The 17,984-nt window shown below is 38.5% G+C and overlaps 1 protein-coding gene across 4 annotated transcripts in view; it reads right to left on the bottom strand.

The window, feature by feature from the left end:
* The window catches only part of gab2 (GRB2-associated binding protein 2), a 293,558-nt gene that overhangs the window by 17,597 nt on the left and 257,977 nt on the right, over nt 1–17,984 (bottom strand). For all 4 annotated transcript variants that reach the window (XM_073043461.1, XM_073043462.1, XM_073043463.1 and 1 more), the window contains exons 3-4: nt 16,698–16,920; nt 6,265–6,863 (exon numbers count right to left, since the gene is read on the bottom strand). In XM_073043461.1, coding sequence (XP_072899562.1) covers nt 6,265–6,863; nt 16,698–16,920 — 822 coding nt within the window. The remainder of the gene's footprint in view (nt 1–6,264; nt 6,864–16,697; nt 16,921–17,984) is intronic.

Here is a 17,984-nt window from a genome sequence, read left to right as displayed (position 1 = left end):
CAATGAGTATTGCTAGGGATTCATAAACAGTGAGTACTGGGTAATAATAATAATAATAATAATAATAATAATAATAATAATAATAAATAAATAAAATACAGAAATGGTTTGGTACATCACAAAGATAGATGCATTCAATTGCACCACAGATAACTGGAAGATGTATATTGAATGAATTGAGCAGTAGTTTGAAGCAAGTGAAATAGCCGATGAAAAATGAGTGCCAGTGATGCTGAGTGCAATGGGTGGAAGAACATACAGTTTGCTTAGAAGTTTAACTGCTCCAACCAAACCAGTCAAAATGAGCTTTGTTGATATCATGAATGTAATGTAGGAGTATTTAGAACCAAAACCAATTGTTGATTACAGAATGCTTTAGGTTTCATCAGTGGAATCAAAAGGAAGGGAAGTCCATTTCAGCTTACTGTACATGGCCAAATTTAAGAAATTGTCCAAGCATTGTCAGTTCAGTGATGGGCTTAATCATGCACTGCAAAGATAGTTTACCTTGTGGAATCTTGTAAGAAAGCATTCAAAAATGGCTCAACTGAAGCACAACTCACATTTAAAAGAGCAGCTGAAATTGCTATATCAATGGAAAAAGCAGTAAGAAATGCAACTGAGTTTCAGTCAGGAATGAAAGTGAGTGTGAACAAAATTGCAGTGTCAGAACAGAAACCTGCCTGGCTGAACAAATTGTGTTAGTCATGTGACGGGCTTGCATGCACCAAACCAAGGCAGGTTTAAAGGTGAAACTTGCAGCAAAGTGCAAAAAAGTTGGACACATACAAAAAGGATGTTGGGCAAAAAATAAATGGACTGCACAGAGAAGAGAAAAAGATTAAAAAAGTCAAGTTACTTTTTCAAAAAGAGCATTAATCTGCATGCTGTTAATGAAAAGTCTGACAATGATTAGAGTGACACAGGACTGGGTAGACTTGAGCTTGACCATGTGAAACTAACAACAGACAAGCAATATGGCTAACACCAGATGTGAATGGCAAATTAATTAAATGGAATTGGACACTGGCCTAGCTGTTTCAGTCATTCCACAAAATGAGTTTGAACAACATTTCAAAGATACTGAACTGAAGCCTACAGATATCTAACTAAGAATGTAACTCTTGTGGGAATGATATTTATAATAGCAAAATACAACAACTCACAAGCCATGTTGGGCTTGTAGAGTACTGTACAAAAGCCTTAGGCACATATATATATATATAACTAGGGTGTCTAAGACCTTTGCACAATACTCTAATAATCTTATGTATTTCACTGTACTGCTACTACACCAAAAAAAACAAATTTCATGACGTATGTGAGTGATGATAAACCTGATTCTGATATGGGTCTCTATTACGGACTGAGAGTGGGAACAGGGCAGGTAGAGCAGAATCATAATTGGAAAAAGGGAAAGGAAGAGGGGAGAGAGTGGGAAGCACCAGGGATACATTCAGTAATTTATCAATAAACCAACCATTTGGAACCAGATGACTCTTGCCTGTTATCTCAGGGCTGGGTGTGCCTGCAAGCATGCCGCCTCCTGTCCTTGGCACTCCCTTTCTGCCATCCGTCCTACATCTCTCCTGCGGCACTCCACACTCGCCATTCCCAACATCCTTTGCTCCCACCGGGTCTACAAACCCGCTCTCTGCTCCACATTGATAAACACAGTACTGTGCAAAATTCTTGGGCACTCTAGCTATGTTTACATGTGTCTAAGACTTATGCATAGTACTGTATGTGGTAGAAACGGGAGGGTCAGAATTGTGGGGCTGTGATTGGCTGAGACGACTACAACTGGATTGGAGATCCATCCATCATTTGTATACCACATCCCCAACAATAGAGTCAACTGAAAGTGAATTAAGAAATATACAGGATGATGCCACAGCAGTGTTCAAAGATGGCATTGGAAATCTCAAGAATATCATGGGTAAAATAGTGATAAATGAAAATGCCACACCTAAGTTTTACAAAGCCTATACTGTTCCTTATATCATCCATGATAAAGTAGCCAGTGAGCAAGACTGCATGGAAGCTGAAGGAAGTCTTTCTAAAGTTGAGTAGAAGCCCATGAGCAATGCCAGTAGTCCCAGTCGCTGAGAAAGATGGGTTTGTTAGGATTTGTGGTGATTTTCAGGTCACTATCAACCCAATACTAAAAGTAGATCAGTAGTCCCTGTCCAGGATAGAGGATATCTTTGCAACCTTTATTGGAGGGAATCACTTCAGCAAAGATGGAGATGGAAGAAGATTTCAAAGTGCTTTTCATTGTAAGAGGCTTATTTCTGGAGTAATATCCACACCTGCACTCTGGCAGAAAGCTATGGACCAGGTGCTGCAAGGCTGCCCGGGCACTTAGTGTTACCTGGATGACATCATTGTTATCAGTAAAGATGACAAGGATCACCTCCAAAATCTCAAACAAGTGTTAAAAAGATTACAAGATTATGGGGTCAGAGCACAATGCAATAAGTGTGAATTCTTTAAAGAGCATGATGTGACAAGTGCAAATTCTTTAAACCAAGTATAACTTACTGTGGTTATGTTATTGGCATACAAGGATTACATAAGTGTGCAGAGAAAATTCGAACAGTGGTGGATATCTCAATGCCAAAGGACGTGTCACGTTCCTTTACTAAACTGTCAAGGATACTCAGACATACCGGTAATCATGAAAAAGTTTTCAGAAGCAATTCCAACAAGGAAAGCCACTGCCACACACTCGTCAAAAACTCTGATCAAGGACCACATTTCACTGGGAGTGTTTGTCAGGAGTTATGTCGACTGATGAACATTGAATGGTCTTTCCATTGCCACATCACCCAGAGTCATCGGGATGAGTCGAATGAATGAAATCATCAAACAACATCTGATTAAGTGTCCTGAAGAAGGTGTACCATGGCCTACAGCTCTTCCTACAGTCTTATAGGAACCCCGCGCAAGTAAACTAAATTAAATCCATTCGAGTTAGTAACAGGATATCTTATATCATTGCCAGGAATGTTTGATCTCAGAAAGGCTGACACACACACACATTACGGCAGACAGTTTAGTTAATTACTGTGTGAAGTTAATCCAAGATGTACGGTCTGCTTCTCAACAGTTTTCTGCCAGTTGGACTCCTGGTGAGTGGTTCCTGGTTTAAAAAATGTATAAGGAACCACTGGGAGTTTGAAGGGAAGGTCCTTATCAAGTGTTGTCAGTTACTAACTCAGCAGTAATAGATATGTGTAAGTGGATACGTGCTAGCCACTGCGAGCAAGGATAACACTCACAGAGGTTAATGTTGAGAAAATATGCAAATGCTGGAAATCCAAGCAACACACACAAGATGCTGGAGGAACTCAGCATGCCAGGAAGCATGCAGGGTCCTGATGAAGGGTCTTGGCTCAAAACATTGACTGTTTACTCTTTTCCATAGAGGCTGCCTGACCTGCTGAGTTCCTCCAGCATTTTGTTTGTTTTACTGAGGTTAATGTGCTAGTAACCTCTGACTCAGTGCCTACACTGCTGGGCTACAGTGAGCAAATCACTAACCAGTCAGAAGACTTTGAACAAAGTCAATAACTATTGGACACCATGAAGTTTGTTCTAATATTATTACTTGTTCTTATATTTTTGCCAATTTTCCCTCCTCACAATGCGTCAACAGAGATGACTCAATGTATACTAGTGAGTATCAGATGAATTTGCCAATGCTGTTAATGCCTCCAGCTGTTGAGTATGTCAATATATACCTCACACTTCAATGCTAGGCAATCAAATAGATCTAGAACAAACATCCACTGTCATTGTTGAGCAAAGTTCATTATCACAGTCCAGCAATGGTGATATTGACATTGTGCCCATTATTCTCAAAGGAGACATAAATATACTGTAATCTTGATCCCCACGTGCCATCTTGAATGAGATCATTCATGTAAACACAATCAGCATGATTTAAGTAATTATATCATATTTGACCCAACTCATGTCTTATTCTGGGATATCTCTAAATCTACATCTAATGTTTGAATTGAATTGACTTTATTTCTTACACCCTTCACATATATGAGGAGTAAAAATCTTTGTTACATCTCCATCTAAATGTGCCATGTGTAATCATAGTAATTTATAATAATTTATAATAAATGTAATATAGAGTACACTCAAATCTGAGTGAGTTCATCAGTCTGATGGCCTGGTGGAAGAAGCTGTCCTGTAGCCTACTGGTCCTGGCTTTTATGCTGCGGTACCGTTTCCCAGATGGTAGCAGCTGGAATAGATTGTGGTTGGGATGACTTGGGTCCCCAATGATCCTACAGGCCCTTTTTACACACTTGTCCTTGTAAATGTCCTGAATCATGGACAAGTTTTCTGCCTCTGAATTTTCAGATGTAATGATTCTAAATGTATGATTTAGAATCAGTGGGGGGGGGGGGGAATGTTGGATTAGGCTGTAAAATTGTTACTTTCCTTGTACTTTGACTTTCTTTAGCTTGCTTGTATTTTATATAGTTACTTGTGTATGTTCCATTATTCAATACATTTTCTAGTGGTTACAGTTCTTCTGCATCTGTCTGGAAGCTTCTTGGTTCTACCGTGGGCATCATATTACTTGAATGGGGCTATTTTATTGGTTGATTCAAGCAACAGAATTTGAATGGAATTTATTGCTGCTAGCAAATTGGTATAAGATGGCCAGACCACATTGGATTGGCCTCTTTCCACCTTCATCTTCTCCTCGCTACCAGTCTTTGCTTTTGCTACTCCACTTTCCTAATTCCTTTATTCTTTCAGCAATTAATAAAAATGGCTGTAAGCAACAAGTTTTATGCCTCATTCTTGAGTTCCAAAGAACCACAGACCGAACACATCAGTATCCAACATCGGCATCAGTAAATGTAAATGTTGTCTACATTGCTTTTGTGAGTCGTTGTTTCCCAGCTACACATCTGGCACAGGGAAGGTAATACTTTGACCTATTTACATTCTGCCACTCGTGCTACCGTCACCTCACTGCAGTTCCATCACAGACGCAACCCTCCCCACCGTTGAGCATATCTTCAAAACGCATGCCTCAAGAAAGCGGCATCCATCATTAAGAACCCTCACCATCCGGGACATGCCCTCTTCTCATCGCTACCATTGGTGAGGGGGTGCAGGAGCCTGAACACCTACGTGCAATGCTTCAAGAACAGCTTCTTCCCCTCTGTCATCGAAGTTATGAATGGTCCATGAATGCATGAACACTCTTGTCATTCCTCTTTCCACTGTTTATTAACTGTACTGCTGATTGACACCAAACGACAAATTTCATGATCATAAGACATAGGAGCAGAAGTAAGCCATTCAGCCCATCGAGTCTGCTTCGGCATTTGATCATTGCTGAACTATTACCCTCTCAACCTTCTCCTTATGACCGCTGATGTCCTTACGAATCAGGAACGAATCAATGTCCACTTTAAATTCTGTATATCAAATAACTTGGCCTCCACAGCCATCTGCGGCAATGAATTCTACAGATTCACCGCCCTCTGGCTAAAGAAATTCCTCCTCATCTCCAAAGGAACATCCTTCTATCCTTGAGGATGTGTCCTCTGGTCCTAGACTACCCCACTATTGGAAACATCTTCTCCACCTCTACTCAGTCTAGGCCTTTCAATATTCGATAGGTTTTAATGAGATCTCCCCTCATTCTTCTTGCTTAGTAATATTTCAAACTCAGTGATTAGATTTTAAACCTGGATTTTCTTCTTCTGTATGGCTCTATGCAATAAATTTATATCCTCAGTGCTGCTAAAATGCCATTATATGTATTCTGTTATATAGTGTTGTTTGGCATCAATACTATATTAACATCACCCTACAATTCTGTGAATGTGTTTTCTTTAGCTTTGGAATACATTATTGTAGGTTTCAGTTCCATTGACCCATTAGTAATCTGCTTTCAAGTTACAGACAGGAAGTGTTGGAAGCTTTTGATTTAGTTCCCACTTTGTCGACTCTCATCTCTCTTCCCAGGTTCCTCTTTAACCATGCAGTGTTATTTTTAGACTGTGAGGTTTCCTTCTTTTTGTTTAGCTTAGAGACAAGTGAAACCGGAATGATCAGGAGTATTCCAGCAATGATGAGCCCTGGTCAGGAATAACGTTTGGAGAGAAGCAATTCTGGTTCAAGATCTGAGTGTAGGGAGGTGAGGCACCGGAAGTCGGGAGGGTAACTTGGAGAGCAAGTTATTTCAAAACACATTACTTCTGCATTCAAATCATTTACCTCTGTGAAGTCTGTTGCCATCCACTGCTGGAATGGTGTTCCTTCGGGGGATCGTTGCTGCTGACGTTGGTTGCTTGCCCTTGCCATTTCGAGAATGCTGCTTAGGACTATTTCTTTCAGACTTCCAATCTACCTGTGTAGGTTTTGGTGGCCTTGGAGGGGGTGCAGAGGCTGACTCACCAGAGTTTGTGGATAGAGCGTTGTGGTTTTTGTCAAAGGTGAATGTCCTCGGAATATGGTAGACAGACGTAGGTGTGGACGGAATTTCATTAGAGTCCGTGGAAATCTCACTAAGCCGTCTACAAAGTGTGTTATTGGGAGTATTGTATGTGTACACTGCTTCATCATCGTTGTCTAACCCTGGTGAGCCAAATCTGACTACTTCATCAGACCCCAGACTCCTAGGCAAGTTGTAGGCAGTGGTGTCTCTTTGCTCCATATGTTGTTTTGCTGGTTTTGGTAAACTATGAAAACCCTGAATTTGTCCACTGATCCCGTTGACACAGTGCGAGTAACCCCGTGGTGATCTTTGTGCAGTGGTCTCTCCATCCCTCATTGCGGAGCCAGGGAAGTGCATAGACTGAGAAAAACTGGCACTCCTGAAAAACAGAGAGTCAGACAGCAATCAGTTCAGTATTTCCTCCAATTAATCATTGCAATAATGATTTCTACCACAGTATTCTGTTATTTATTTTACCACAAATATTTAATTCAATGACTAAACAGTAAAATACGATATGATATGAATATGCAAATCCCCCCCCCCCCCGTGACCACATGTGGTTCCTCCACATGCTCTGGTTTCCTCTCATATTCCAAAGGACATGTGAGTTAGTAGGTCACATGGGTGTAACTGGGTAATGCAGGCTGCTGGACTGGCTTGTTAACATGCTGTATCTCCAATAAAAATAAAACAGAATGATAAAGAAAGTTCACTAACTATAGAAATGGAAAAGGAAAATAAACTTTAAAAAAAATCAAATAAAATACAGCATTGCCATTGTAAGATAATTACTAAATGAGAAAAAAATGGGAGAGGATCAATAATATCTGCTATCAGGTTTCAAGAAACTGATAAAAATTTTCTAAAGATTTTTGAAAACCGTATTACTTTTTTCTTTAAAGAAAATTTTAAAGGAGATACTGCTGGTACTATAGTCTGGGGTACTTTTAAAGCATGTATTTGTGGAGAATTTATCTCTTACTCTACCTATATAAAGAAAAAAGCTGATAAAGAAAGGTCTGACCTAGCAGCGATATTAAAAGATCTTGATCGAAAGTATGCCCTATCTCCAGATCTAACTATATATAATAAGCGTATTGAAATCCAATCCAAGTATAATCTTCTACTGACTTACCCAATTGAACAACAGCTGTTGAGAGATAAAACTCAATTTTACATTCACGGGGATAGAACAGGTAGTTTATTAGCCAATCGCTTAAAATCTTTTACAGTTAATAGTCAAATTACAGAAATTTTTAAAGATAATGGTACTAAGATATCGGACCATTCTGAAATTAACAACGTATTTAAAGACTTTTACCTTAAGTTGTATCAGTCTGACTCTTCTTTAGATGATACCTATATGAATGCTTTTTTCAGTAATATCAACATTCCTACATTGTCTGCTGATATCCTAACAGTTAGATCAGCCTATTTCCAATGAAGAAGTGGCTGAGGCTATACGTGCTTTACATTCTGGTAAGACCCCAGGACCTGATGGCTTTCCTGGGGAGTTTTATAAAACTTTCACTACGTTACTTATACCTTATTTATCCTCTGTTTTATCAGAGTCCTTTAAATCAGGTAAGCTCCCTCAATCTTTTTATGAAGCTTTTATTTCTTTTATTCTTAAAAAAAAATAAAAATCCAGCTGAATGTTCTTCATACAGACCGATCTCTTTATTAAATGTTGATGCAAAAATCTTATCCAAAATCTTAGCTCGAAGACTTGAAAATATTTTACCATCCATTATATCACATGACCAGACAGGATTTATTAAAAATCGTTACTCACATTTTAGTATACGTCGGTTATTGAATGTGATATATTCACCATCCAAAAAAATATCAGAGTGTATATTATCCTTAAACGCAGAAAAAGCCTTTGATAAGATTGAGTGGAATTATCTTTTTAAGACCTTAGAAAAGTTTAATTTTGGGCCTAATTTTATTCGTTGGGTTAAATTAATTTACTTGTCTCCTACCGCTCAGATTATTACTAACTCTCAAATTTCTAAGCCCTTTAAATTACAGCAGGGAACTAGACAAGGTTGCCCTCTTAGTCCTTTACTTTTTGCTTTAGCTATAGAACCCTTAGCAGTAGCATTTCGAGAATCTAAGGACATTTCTGGTATACTAAGGGAAGGTATGACATAAAATTTCATTATACGCTGATGATATTTTACTTTTTATCTCTAACACAAACTTCTTTACCTTCGGTTCTTTCTTTAATTTCCCAGTTTAGTTCTTTTTCAGGATATAAGCTGAACTTACATAAAAGTGAGCTATTTTCTTTAAATGACCTAATGTCATCAAATGCCAAATTTCCGTTCCAAGTTGTTACAAGTCAATTTACATATCTAGGTGTAACAATTACTAAAAACTTCAAGAATTTATTTAAAGAAAACTTAAACCCCTTATTGATTTATGTGAAAAAGATGCTTTCTAAATGGTCTCCTCTTTCTTTATCCCTAATTGGCCGAATTAATTCGATTAAAATGAAGGTTCTCCCTAAATTTTTATATCTTTTTCAGGCCTAACCTATTTTTATTCCTAAGACCTACTTTGATTCTTCAGATTCAATTTTAACATCTTATATTTGGAATAATAAGCAAGCTCGTTTAAGTAAAGTTTATCTACAAAGAAATAAAGAGGTGGGTGGATTAGCCCTACCCAATTTTAGGTTTTGCTATTGGGCTGCCAATATAAGGAATATTACTTTCTGGTCTTATTATATTTATCGTAAAGATTGCCCATCATGGGTCTCCTTAGAAGTTAATTCTGTAAAAAATTTCTCTATTGTCTCTCTTCTTGGATCACTCTTCTTTTTCAGCAAATAAAATAACAGATAACATAATTGTTAAGCAAACTTTAAGGATCTGGTCTCAATTTAGGAATTTTTTTAGTTTAGCGAATTTTTCATTATCATCTCCCATTCTCCTTAATTTTTTTTTGTCCCTTCCATGACTGACAAAGTCTTTAAGGATTGGGATGAACTAGGTATTAAGTGTTTTTGGGACCTGTTTATCTCAGGATCTCTTGCTTCATTTGACCAATTGTTAACTAAATTTGCACTCCCAAAAACATATTTTTACAGATACCTTCAAATGAGAGATTTCTTACGTTTCCAATTAACTACTTTTCCTATAGGTCCTGATAAAAATTTACTGGATGATCTTTTAAATTTAAAACCTTTTGTTAATGGTTCTATTACCGGTATCTATAACTTGTTGATTGAATCTAGACAAGACTTTTTAGATAAAATAAAAAAAGCTTGGGAGGATGACCTAAATTGTCAGATTTCTAATGATAGATGGAATAAAATTCTTAAACGGGTTAATAAATCATCTTTCTGTGCTCGTCATTCTCTTCTACAATTTAAAGTGGTTCATAGAGCTTACATTTCTAAACAGAAGCTGTCCAGTTTTTATACAAATGTTTCTCCATTTGTAATAAATGCAACTCTGCTGATGCCTCTTTAATTCATATGTTTTGGTTTTGCCCTAAAATTGAAAAGTTTTGGCGGGAAGTATTCCATACCTTCTCACAACTTTTTAGGGTCCAATTTGACCCAAATCCCCTTACTGCCTTGTCTGGTATTATTGCAGATGAAGATATAACTTTAAATACTTATAACCTACAGGTGTTAGTTTTTACCTCTCTTTTAGCAAGGAGAGCAATCTTGCTTAAATGGAAGGAGTCTACCCCTCCTATACATCTTCAATGGCTACGTGATATTATGTCTTATTTAAATTTAGAAAACATCCGCTGCTCAGACTTAAATTCGAAACTATCTTTTTATGATATCTGAGGACCTTTCCTAAATTACTTTTTCAATTTATAAAGTTTAACAGTGCACAGACTTTTATGTATATTTTTATCTTCTCTTCTTAAGCGAGTATGTTTTCTTTTCTAATTTATTTATTATCATCCATCAGCTTTTTTCTTTGGTAGTTGGTAGGGGGTTGACTTTTTTTATATAAAAAATTTCTTTTATGATGTATGACCTATCTTTAAATTTTTGATTACAGAGTGGTATACCTTTATGTGTTATGCTATAAGATTTTGATCAATTTTATCACAATATATGAACGTACACAAGTTATGTTGAGATGTATCTATGTGTTGCACTCTGTAAATCTTGTTTTTTTTTTCTTCTGAATAAAAATATTGTAAAAAGAAAGGTTTCAAGAAACTTTAAAAGTCAGTGGCCCAGAATGCACCCACCACACTCACTGTCCTAGTTCCAGTGGCAAAGGTTCCAACATCCTTGCTGACGATCCATGAATTAAGAACTGAATTTTAAGGCCTACATCCTCAGGTCCCATAACTCAAGATAATCCCATTGCCCTTCTGACAGCTTATGCGGTCAAATTTTTTTCCAAAGAGGTACAAGAATCATAGTCCCGTAACACAGAAACAGAAGCTTCGGTCCACTATGTCTATTCCCTCCATCAAATGTCCCATTGACCAGCACTTGTTCCATCACTTTCTGTGCCTTGCATTTCAAATTCTCTCTCCATGGGTCTCTTACTCAACTCTGATAGAGCATTCTTGATTCCAAACACCCTCCAGGTGAAAAGAAAAACCTTCCTTAGATACCTTTAAAATCTCCCATGCTTTACCATGTCCACTAGTTTCAGATACCTCAGCTATGGGGATACACTGATGCTTAGAAGTTATTGGAAATAGTTGCAGCTCATTCAATGAATTAAAACATATTTTAAGGGAAACAAAGGAACAAAGGCTCTTTAACGAAACTGGTCAATGAATTCAAAATGAAAGTTACCAAACTTCAGTTTCCTGCCTTAGTAGGTATTAATCCACAGCTCTGGAAGTGAAATTTATCTTGCTCCTCTGTTAAGGACAAATTGGGGCCATTGTTTGTTCTCACTGGTGAGTCCAATGATATAAAGACAACAACTGACCTCTGATACATTCAGTACTTCTGTTCCATAAGGGACGGGAGTGGAAATGGACCGACCAGCAGGAGGGAATACCAGAAATACTTTTACACTGCCCTTCTCCAGTGCAACTGTTCCGACAGTAAACCGATAGGAAGTTACCGGATGTTTTTTCCCAGTAGAGTGCTAAACTGTACATCTGCTGGGGATTTAAATCTAACAGTAATCAGTATTAACATATAAAGTAAAAGGATATTACCGAAGGTTACACCTAAATCACCCGAGTGCGAAGCCGTATTCAAATTCAGATTGATATATAACTAGAAATAGGCACATTGCAAAGAGGCCAGGCTCGTATTCATTGGAAGCTCTAAGAGTGAGAGGTGACATAACTGAAATCCGATTCTAACGGCTCTTGACAAGTTGGGTGTGATGATAATGTTTTGTAAGTCAGTCTAGAACTAGAGTCATCTTTTTAAAAACACCAGCTTTTTTAATAAAACAGACACAATATTAATTTGTTTCTCTCAGAGGGGAGGTATATTGAACACTTTTTAGTCAGAGGTAGAAAGATCTTGATAAGCAAGGTTTGGATGGGGGAAATTTACTTTGGTCAGGGGATATGGACTTGGGATTACAATCAAATTAGCCCTGATCTTATTGAATGTCAGACCAGTGGCCTACTCTTGCTCCTAATGTGCAAGTCCATGTGCTGTTATATTAATTGCTTAGGTAGAAAGAGATTTCTAAGGATATCTGCTGGCTTTAGGGAAAGTATGAAGGGACTTTTTTCCTGCTCTGTTTTAAACTGGAAGACCATAATTTTGTTGAGAGGTGAGGTTGGAAAGGAATAATATTCATTTGATCCTACTCTTGGCCTGCCTGCTAAGGTACACAGAACATTCCATGAATAAAAAGATCTTCTGTTGGCCAGGCAACATTTTCTTCTTCTGTTACTGCCTCAAATTTGATTAATTTGTCATCATCTCTTTTAAAGAGTGTGCACATTGCATTTATACTTGCCTATTTAACTGTAATGCTATGTTTCAAATGTAATGGCTGTTATGTGTTCTAATAATATGAAACGCACAATGTGAATAGTTTGGGCCCCTTACCTAAGAAAGGATGTGCTGGCATTGGAGAGGGTCCCAAAGATGTTTACAGGAGTTGTAGGCCTCCATTAGTTTTGATAGACCATGGATTTGCACCTTGAAAGTTTCCAGGGCGCAAGCCTGGGCAAGGTTTTTTTTAAATGGAAGACTGGCAGTTGCCCAAGCTGTAAGTCTCCCCTCACCAATGTTATCCAAGGGAAGGGCATTACGACCCATACAACTTGGCACCGGTGTCGTCGCAGAGCAATCTGTGGTTAAGTGCCTTGCTCAGGAACACACACGCAAGCCTCAGCCAAGGCTCGAACTAGCGACCTTCAGATAACCAGACGAATGCCTTATCCACTTGGATACGTGCCAACTTACAAGAATTATCTCAGGAATGAAAGGATTAATGTATGAGGAGCATTAGATGGCTCTGAGTGTGCACTTGCAGGAGTTTAGAAGTATGAGAGGGTATCTTATTGAAACCTACCAGATTCAGTGAATGTGGAGAGCATGTTTTCTATAGTGGGGAGTCTAGGACCAGAGAGCACAGACACAGAATGGAAAGCTCCTTTAGGACTGAGATGAGGAAGAATTTCTTTAACTTCAGTGTGGTGAGTCTGTGAAATTCATTGTCACTGATGGCTGTGGAGGCCAAATTACTGGGTATATTTAAAGAGAAGGCTGATAGGTTCTTGATTAATGAGGGCATCAAAGGTTATGGGAGAAGGCAGGAGAATGGGGTTGGGAAGGAATGATGGAATGGTGTAGCAGACTGAATGGCCGAATTCTTCTCCTGCGTTAATGGTCTCATGTGCTGGAATGCCTCACTTTACAGTGTTCTTCGCTGATTTGTTTTTTGACATTTAGTCATGAGGAGTTATCTGCAAATATCAATACCTTAGACATACACAGATACAAAAAAAAATCAGAAGCAGAAATGTATATTGATAGTGAAAGAAAATTACTACATTAATTTATAGAGGAATAGAAAATAAAACCATATAGGTAATGTTAGAATTTAATTCAAGTTGAAAAATGAAACAGTGTTTGTCCAGGGCCAAGGTGCAAAATAGGACAGGACATAAAGTATAGCACATATGGTTATAATTTCAGAAAAAAACATATAGCCACAAAGAGGAAAAAATATATAGCTCAAGCCCCTGTGTGGCATGGCTAGATTGATGTTAAATTGTCCTGGTCCAGCTTGTTCTTCCACTGAGCAAACACTGAAGGGCAGCACCGAGCAAATACCAGAGAGCAGCACTGCTTTGGTGTCTCCTTCCTCCAGGCGACCCCGCAGCCTCGGCCTAGGCCGAGTCCTCATCACAACTGTGGCAACATGGCTCCCTCTCTGTTGGTCTCCAACAAAGCAGTGAGTCGGACTGGCAGTATTCTACATTACCAAAGTCCTACAGGGTCTCATAGCCACAATAAAAGCATCCAAGATAATCACTCACACTGTGCCCCATCTCAGCACAACAAATCTGGGCAACAACACAACATTCCAGCTTCAACACCATCAGGAAACTCGCCAACAGGATAGTCCTACAGTACTTGATGTTCTTAGTATCCAGCAGTGACTTACAATCATAAAAAGGACTTACAAGATGAGCAGAGTCATTGATTGGACCCAGAGTGAACACTGCATCCAAGTATGCTCTCTTCTTACCATACCAGTACTACGATCACAGCTTACCAATATATATTTCTAGATGCTACACTAAAGGTTATAGAAAACTGAATGGGAATAATCCTGTAAAGAGTGGTTTTTAAAATTGAGATAAAATTAAGTAAGGGCAACTTCTCATGAAATTAAAAGCATGCTAAATGAAAACCTGATACAAATCTTTAAAATCATAGATCACACATGACACAATAACTGCCATGGAATTTGAAACAATAGGATGCAAATTAATTTGGGAAAGTATCTGAAAGGATTGCAAGTGCATAAAATTCCTTTTGTGTGGACACTTTCACTGTTGTCAAAAATTTCAACTCAATAAATCACATTGGATAATTTCTTCCATAATATCTATCCTCGCCTTTCTAACTTCAGATTAATTATGTGACTCAGAAATTTTCCCAGTAATTTTCCATCCACCGCTGTTGAACTCACTGCCCTCTAATCACTTACCACATTTGCTGTTCTCTAGTTATCTGGCACTTCTCTCTTTCTTTGGCTAGAAAATTTCTTTCAGAGCAACTTCCCACTTCCTCCCATTACACAGGGATACATCTCCTCAGGCCCTGGGATCTATCCATCTTGAAGTACTCTTAGACATTTAATACTTCCTCCTTTTTGTGGTTCTACAATTTCATAACTGCTAGCTGTCTTTTCTCTCCCACAACAATGATTTTATAGTCAGTTCCTCCACAGCCACGTGTTAAGGAAAGTAAAGTGCCTAAAATCTAGGTAGAGGTTTTATCAAGTGGGCCTCCGGATGGCATTCATCTGTTAGTGTTGTTGGACTTGCACTCATTCAGGTCAGTGAAGATTATTTCATCATATATCTGGTACATTTGTCCATAAGAGCATATCCATTTAATCCTGACTGATATATTTTCCCTCTCAACCCAATCAACTGCTTTTGCTCTGTAACCTTTGATACCCATACTAATCAGAACCTATCAACCTCTGCTTTAAATATACTCAATGATTTGGCCTCCATAGCCATCTGTAGCAAGGAATTCCACAGATTCACCACTTTCCGGCTGAAGAAAGTCCTCCTCATTTCTGTTCTAAAGAGATGTCCTTCTATTCTGAAGCTGTGCCCTTTGGTCCTGGACTCTCCCACTATTGGAATTATCCTTTCTACATCCACCTTATTTAGACTTTTCACTACTTGGTAGGTTTCAATGAGATCTTCCTCCTCATTCTTCTAAATTCTGGAGACTACAGGCCAGAGCCATCAAATACTCCTTATACATTAACCTTTCCATTTGGTTGGTGAGTACAGATGAGAAGTATTTATTTAAGATCTCTTCTACATCCTCTTACTCTAGTTGCAGATTATCATTTTGTTCCCATCCAGCAACCCACGTGATGGCTGGCTGAAACAAGTCATGGAGTCCTGTACCTTGAAAGGCCATAGCTGAGCCATGTAGGCAGATGAAAACACAGGCTGCCCCTGAGAGATGGAAAACCTATGACTTTCAACCTTGCCCTCAAGAGCTTTTCAATACTTCCATTCTTTGTTGAAATTCAGAAACTTCTAAACATAAGTGAAAATGAAATAAGCAATTAGAAGATTTAAAAAAAAAATTCCATTTTTAAAAATAATAGGAACTATTTATATTGCCTTTTCCCTCTTCTATCACGTAATCCAATCGAAATGAAGACCTGCAGATTTGGGGCTAGGTTAGACCAGCCACGGTGTCTAACAGCAAGTCCCCCAGTTTAAATGTTGAGGAATTTCAGCAAAGCTTTGTTTCAGCTCCACTCCATGCTGGTCCAGCAGTGAACTTGGTGGTAGGGCTTGGATGGTAAATTCAGCACTTCTGCATTGCAGAAAGCTCTGGAGCTACTGAGACTTACATTGTAAATGGAAATTTGGAGAAGGATGCCACTGTGAGGAATAAGCTTGCAGTACTGGCTTCTTGCCATTAGAGGCCACCAGTAAACTATCTAAATGTCTGAAAGAAAATGAGTATCCCCAGAACACATTTGTCCATAGGCAATGAAACCTTAATGCTGGTGTTTTTCAGAATGTTTGTGTAAAATTTACTACTGCGGTGTTTTTTCTTGCTCCCGAGTTCTGAGCCCATGAACTACAGAAATCACTTTTGACCTGACACAAACGTTTTTCCGTAAGGTGTCAATCCAACAGAAAACAGTGGAGAAAAGCATGTTCAAGCAGCACGTGCAAATCAGGTTTTCTTTTGCAGACATCATTACCTACATCCTGATCAAATTATTTTGTCAAACTCTGTTTCACTCAATGAATTGAAGAAATAATAACAAAAGACAGGAAAGGAAATCTTCTAGTGAATCATTCCTAATGCCCACTGTAAATTAAAGTTTCTGAGCTCGGTTCCAAATTCTTTTGATTCTAATTTAATGCAGTGCATTATGCGTCCAGTCTGTTTATTATCTATTCTGACACCAGCAAGTACTGTGAGCCGGATATAAATGCTTTTGCATTGGATTGCTATTTTAAAGATCTAAGTATTATCTTTTGCATTTTGCTGTGTTCAACTAATGATTCATACCTAGTACTTTCAGTCTTCCTGCTTATACATTGGTGGAGAAGGAGGTAGTCCTGTGGTGCACTGGAGGAAAGAACGGACTGAAGCTGGTTTGCGGTTTCAAATGTGAACACAGATGGCTGACTGGTGACTGCAGAGCCCTGGGCACCATGTTCTCCAATCATTCCAAAGTCAGCAATAGATGAACGAGGAACCTGCGATCCAACCGCTGCGTTTCTGGAAACATCTATATGGAACAAAGATTAGTCACTTTATTAATGGATTTCTAATCAAATGTTACACAGAGTAGAAATGAACAGCGAAGTCCAAATCAGTTTCAAAACAAATCTGCATAAGAAAATGCCAATTAAAGATCAAATTATAGATCACAGGTTAAAAAGGTAAAACAATGCATTATATTGGACATCTTCATAGAACAAGTGATAAAGGTTTGATTATCATTCTTTGATAAATCCTAATTTTAAGCAAGGTCCTCACTGAAGCACACTCGTTGCATTCTCTAATCTGTGCATCATCTAGGTTATATTAAGATGTCTATCGATCTGTATGACTCTGCATACTGCAAAACTACCAATACATTTTCATGTAACTAGCCAAAAAGTTTGGATAAATTGGACGTTGAAGTACTCAGTCCATTAAATGTCAGTTTGCTGGCTGCACTTCATTTGTTTCCCTACAGTTACCCTCACTGCACTCTCTCTCTCTAGCTGCAACACCACATTCTGCATTCCGTTTTTATTAACACCTCAGTGTAACATAATCTATCTGGGTGGCATGCATACACATTGCACCTCATTACATGTGACCATAATAAACTGATAATTGCTACGCCTTTCCTATCTCGGGAATAAACGGACTCCACCAGGGATGTTCCACACATACCGGTCGGTCCTACAGCAGCTGTGCAGGCATCTGTATGAACGTAAATAGCACAAGCAGTGCAATAGTAGTATCGAGTATCTTTCTATATTGTAGCTCTGCATCATTGTCTTCACTGCCAGTGCACAGTAACTGCAGTGTGTCCCATGTTGAAAATAGGCAGCTGACTCCAACAGTACCTCCCAAACCCATGATCTCCTAGAAGGACTAGGACAGCAGGCAATCGCATCACTATCATTGATAGGTTCTCCTCTGAGTAATATACCATCCTGACATGGAAACATATTATTCTGTCAACTACAAAAACGCATGAGATTCTGCAGATGTTGGAAATCCAGGGTAGAACATACAAAATGCTGAAGGAATTCAGCAGATCTGTGGAGAGAATAAACAGCTGACATTTTGGGTGGA

This window comes from Hemitrygon akajei, chromosome 4 (genome assembly GCF_048418815.1).
Source record: "Hemitrygon akajei chromosome 4, sHemAka1.3, whole genome shotgun sequence".
NCBI lineage: Eukaryota > Metazoa > Chordata > Chondrichthyes > Myliobatiformes > Dasyatidae > Hemitrygon > Hemitrygon akajei.
Note: the sequence above shows the minus strand (reverse complement) of the source record. Positions and strands in the feature narration are given on the sequence as shown.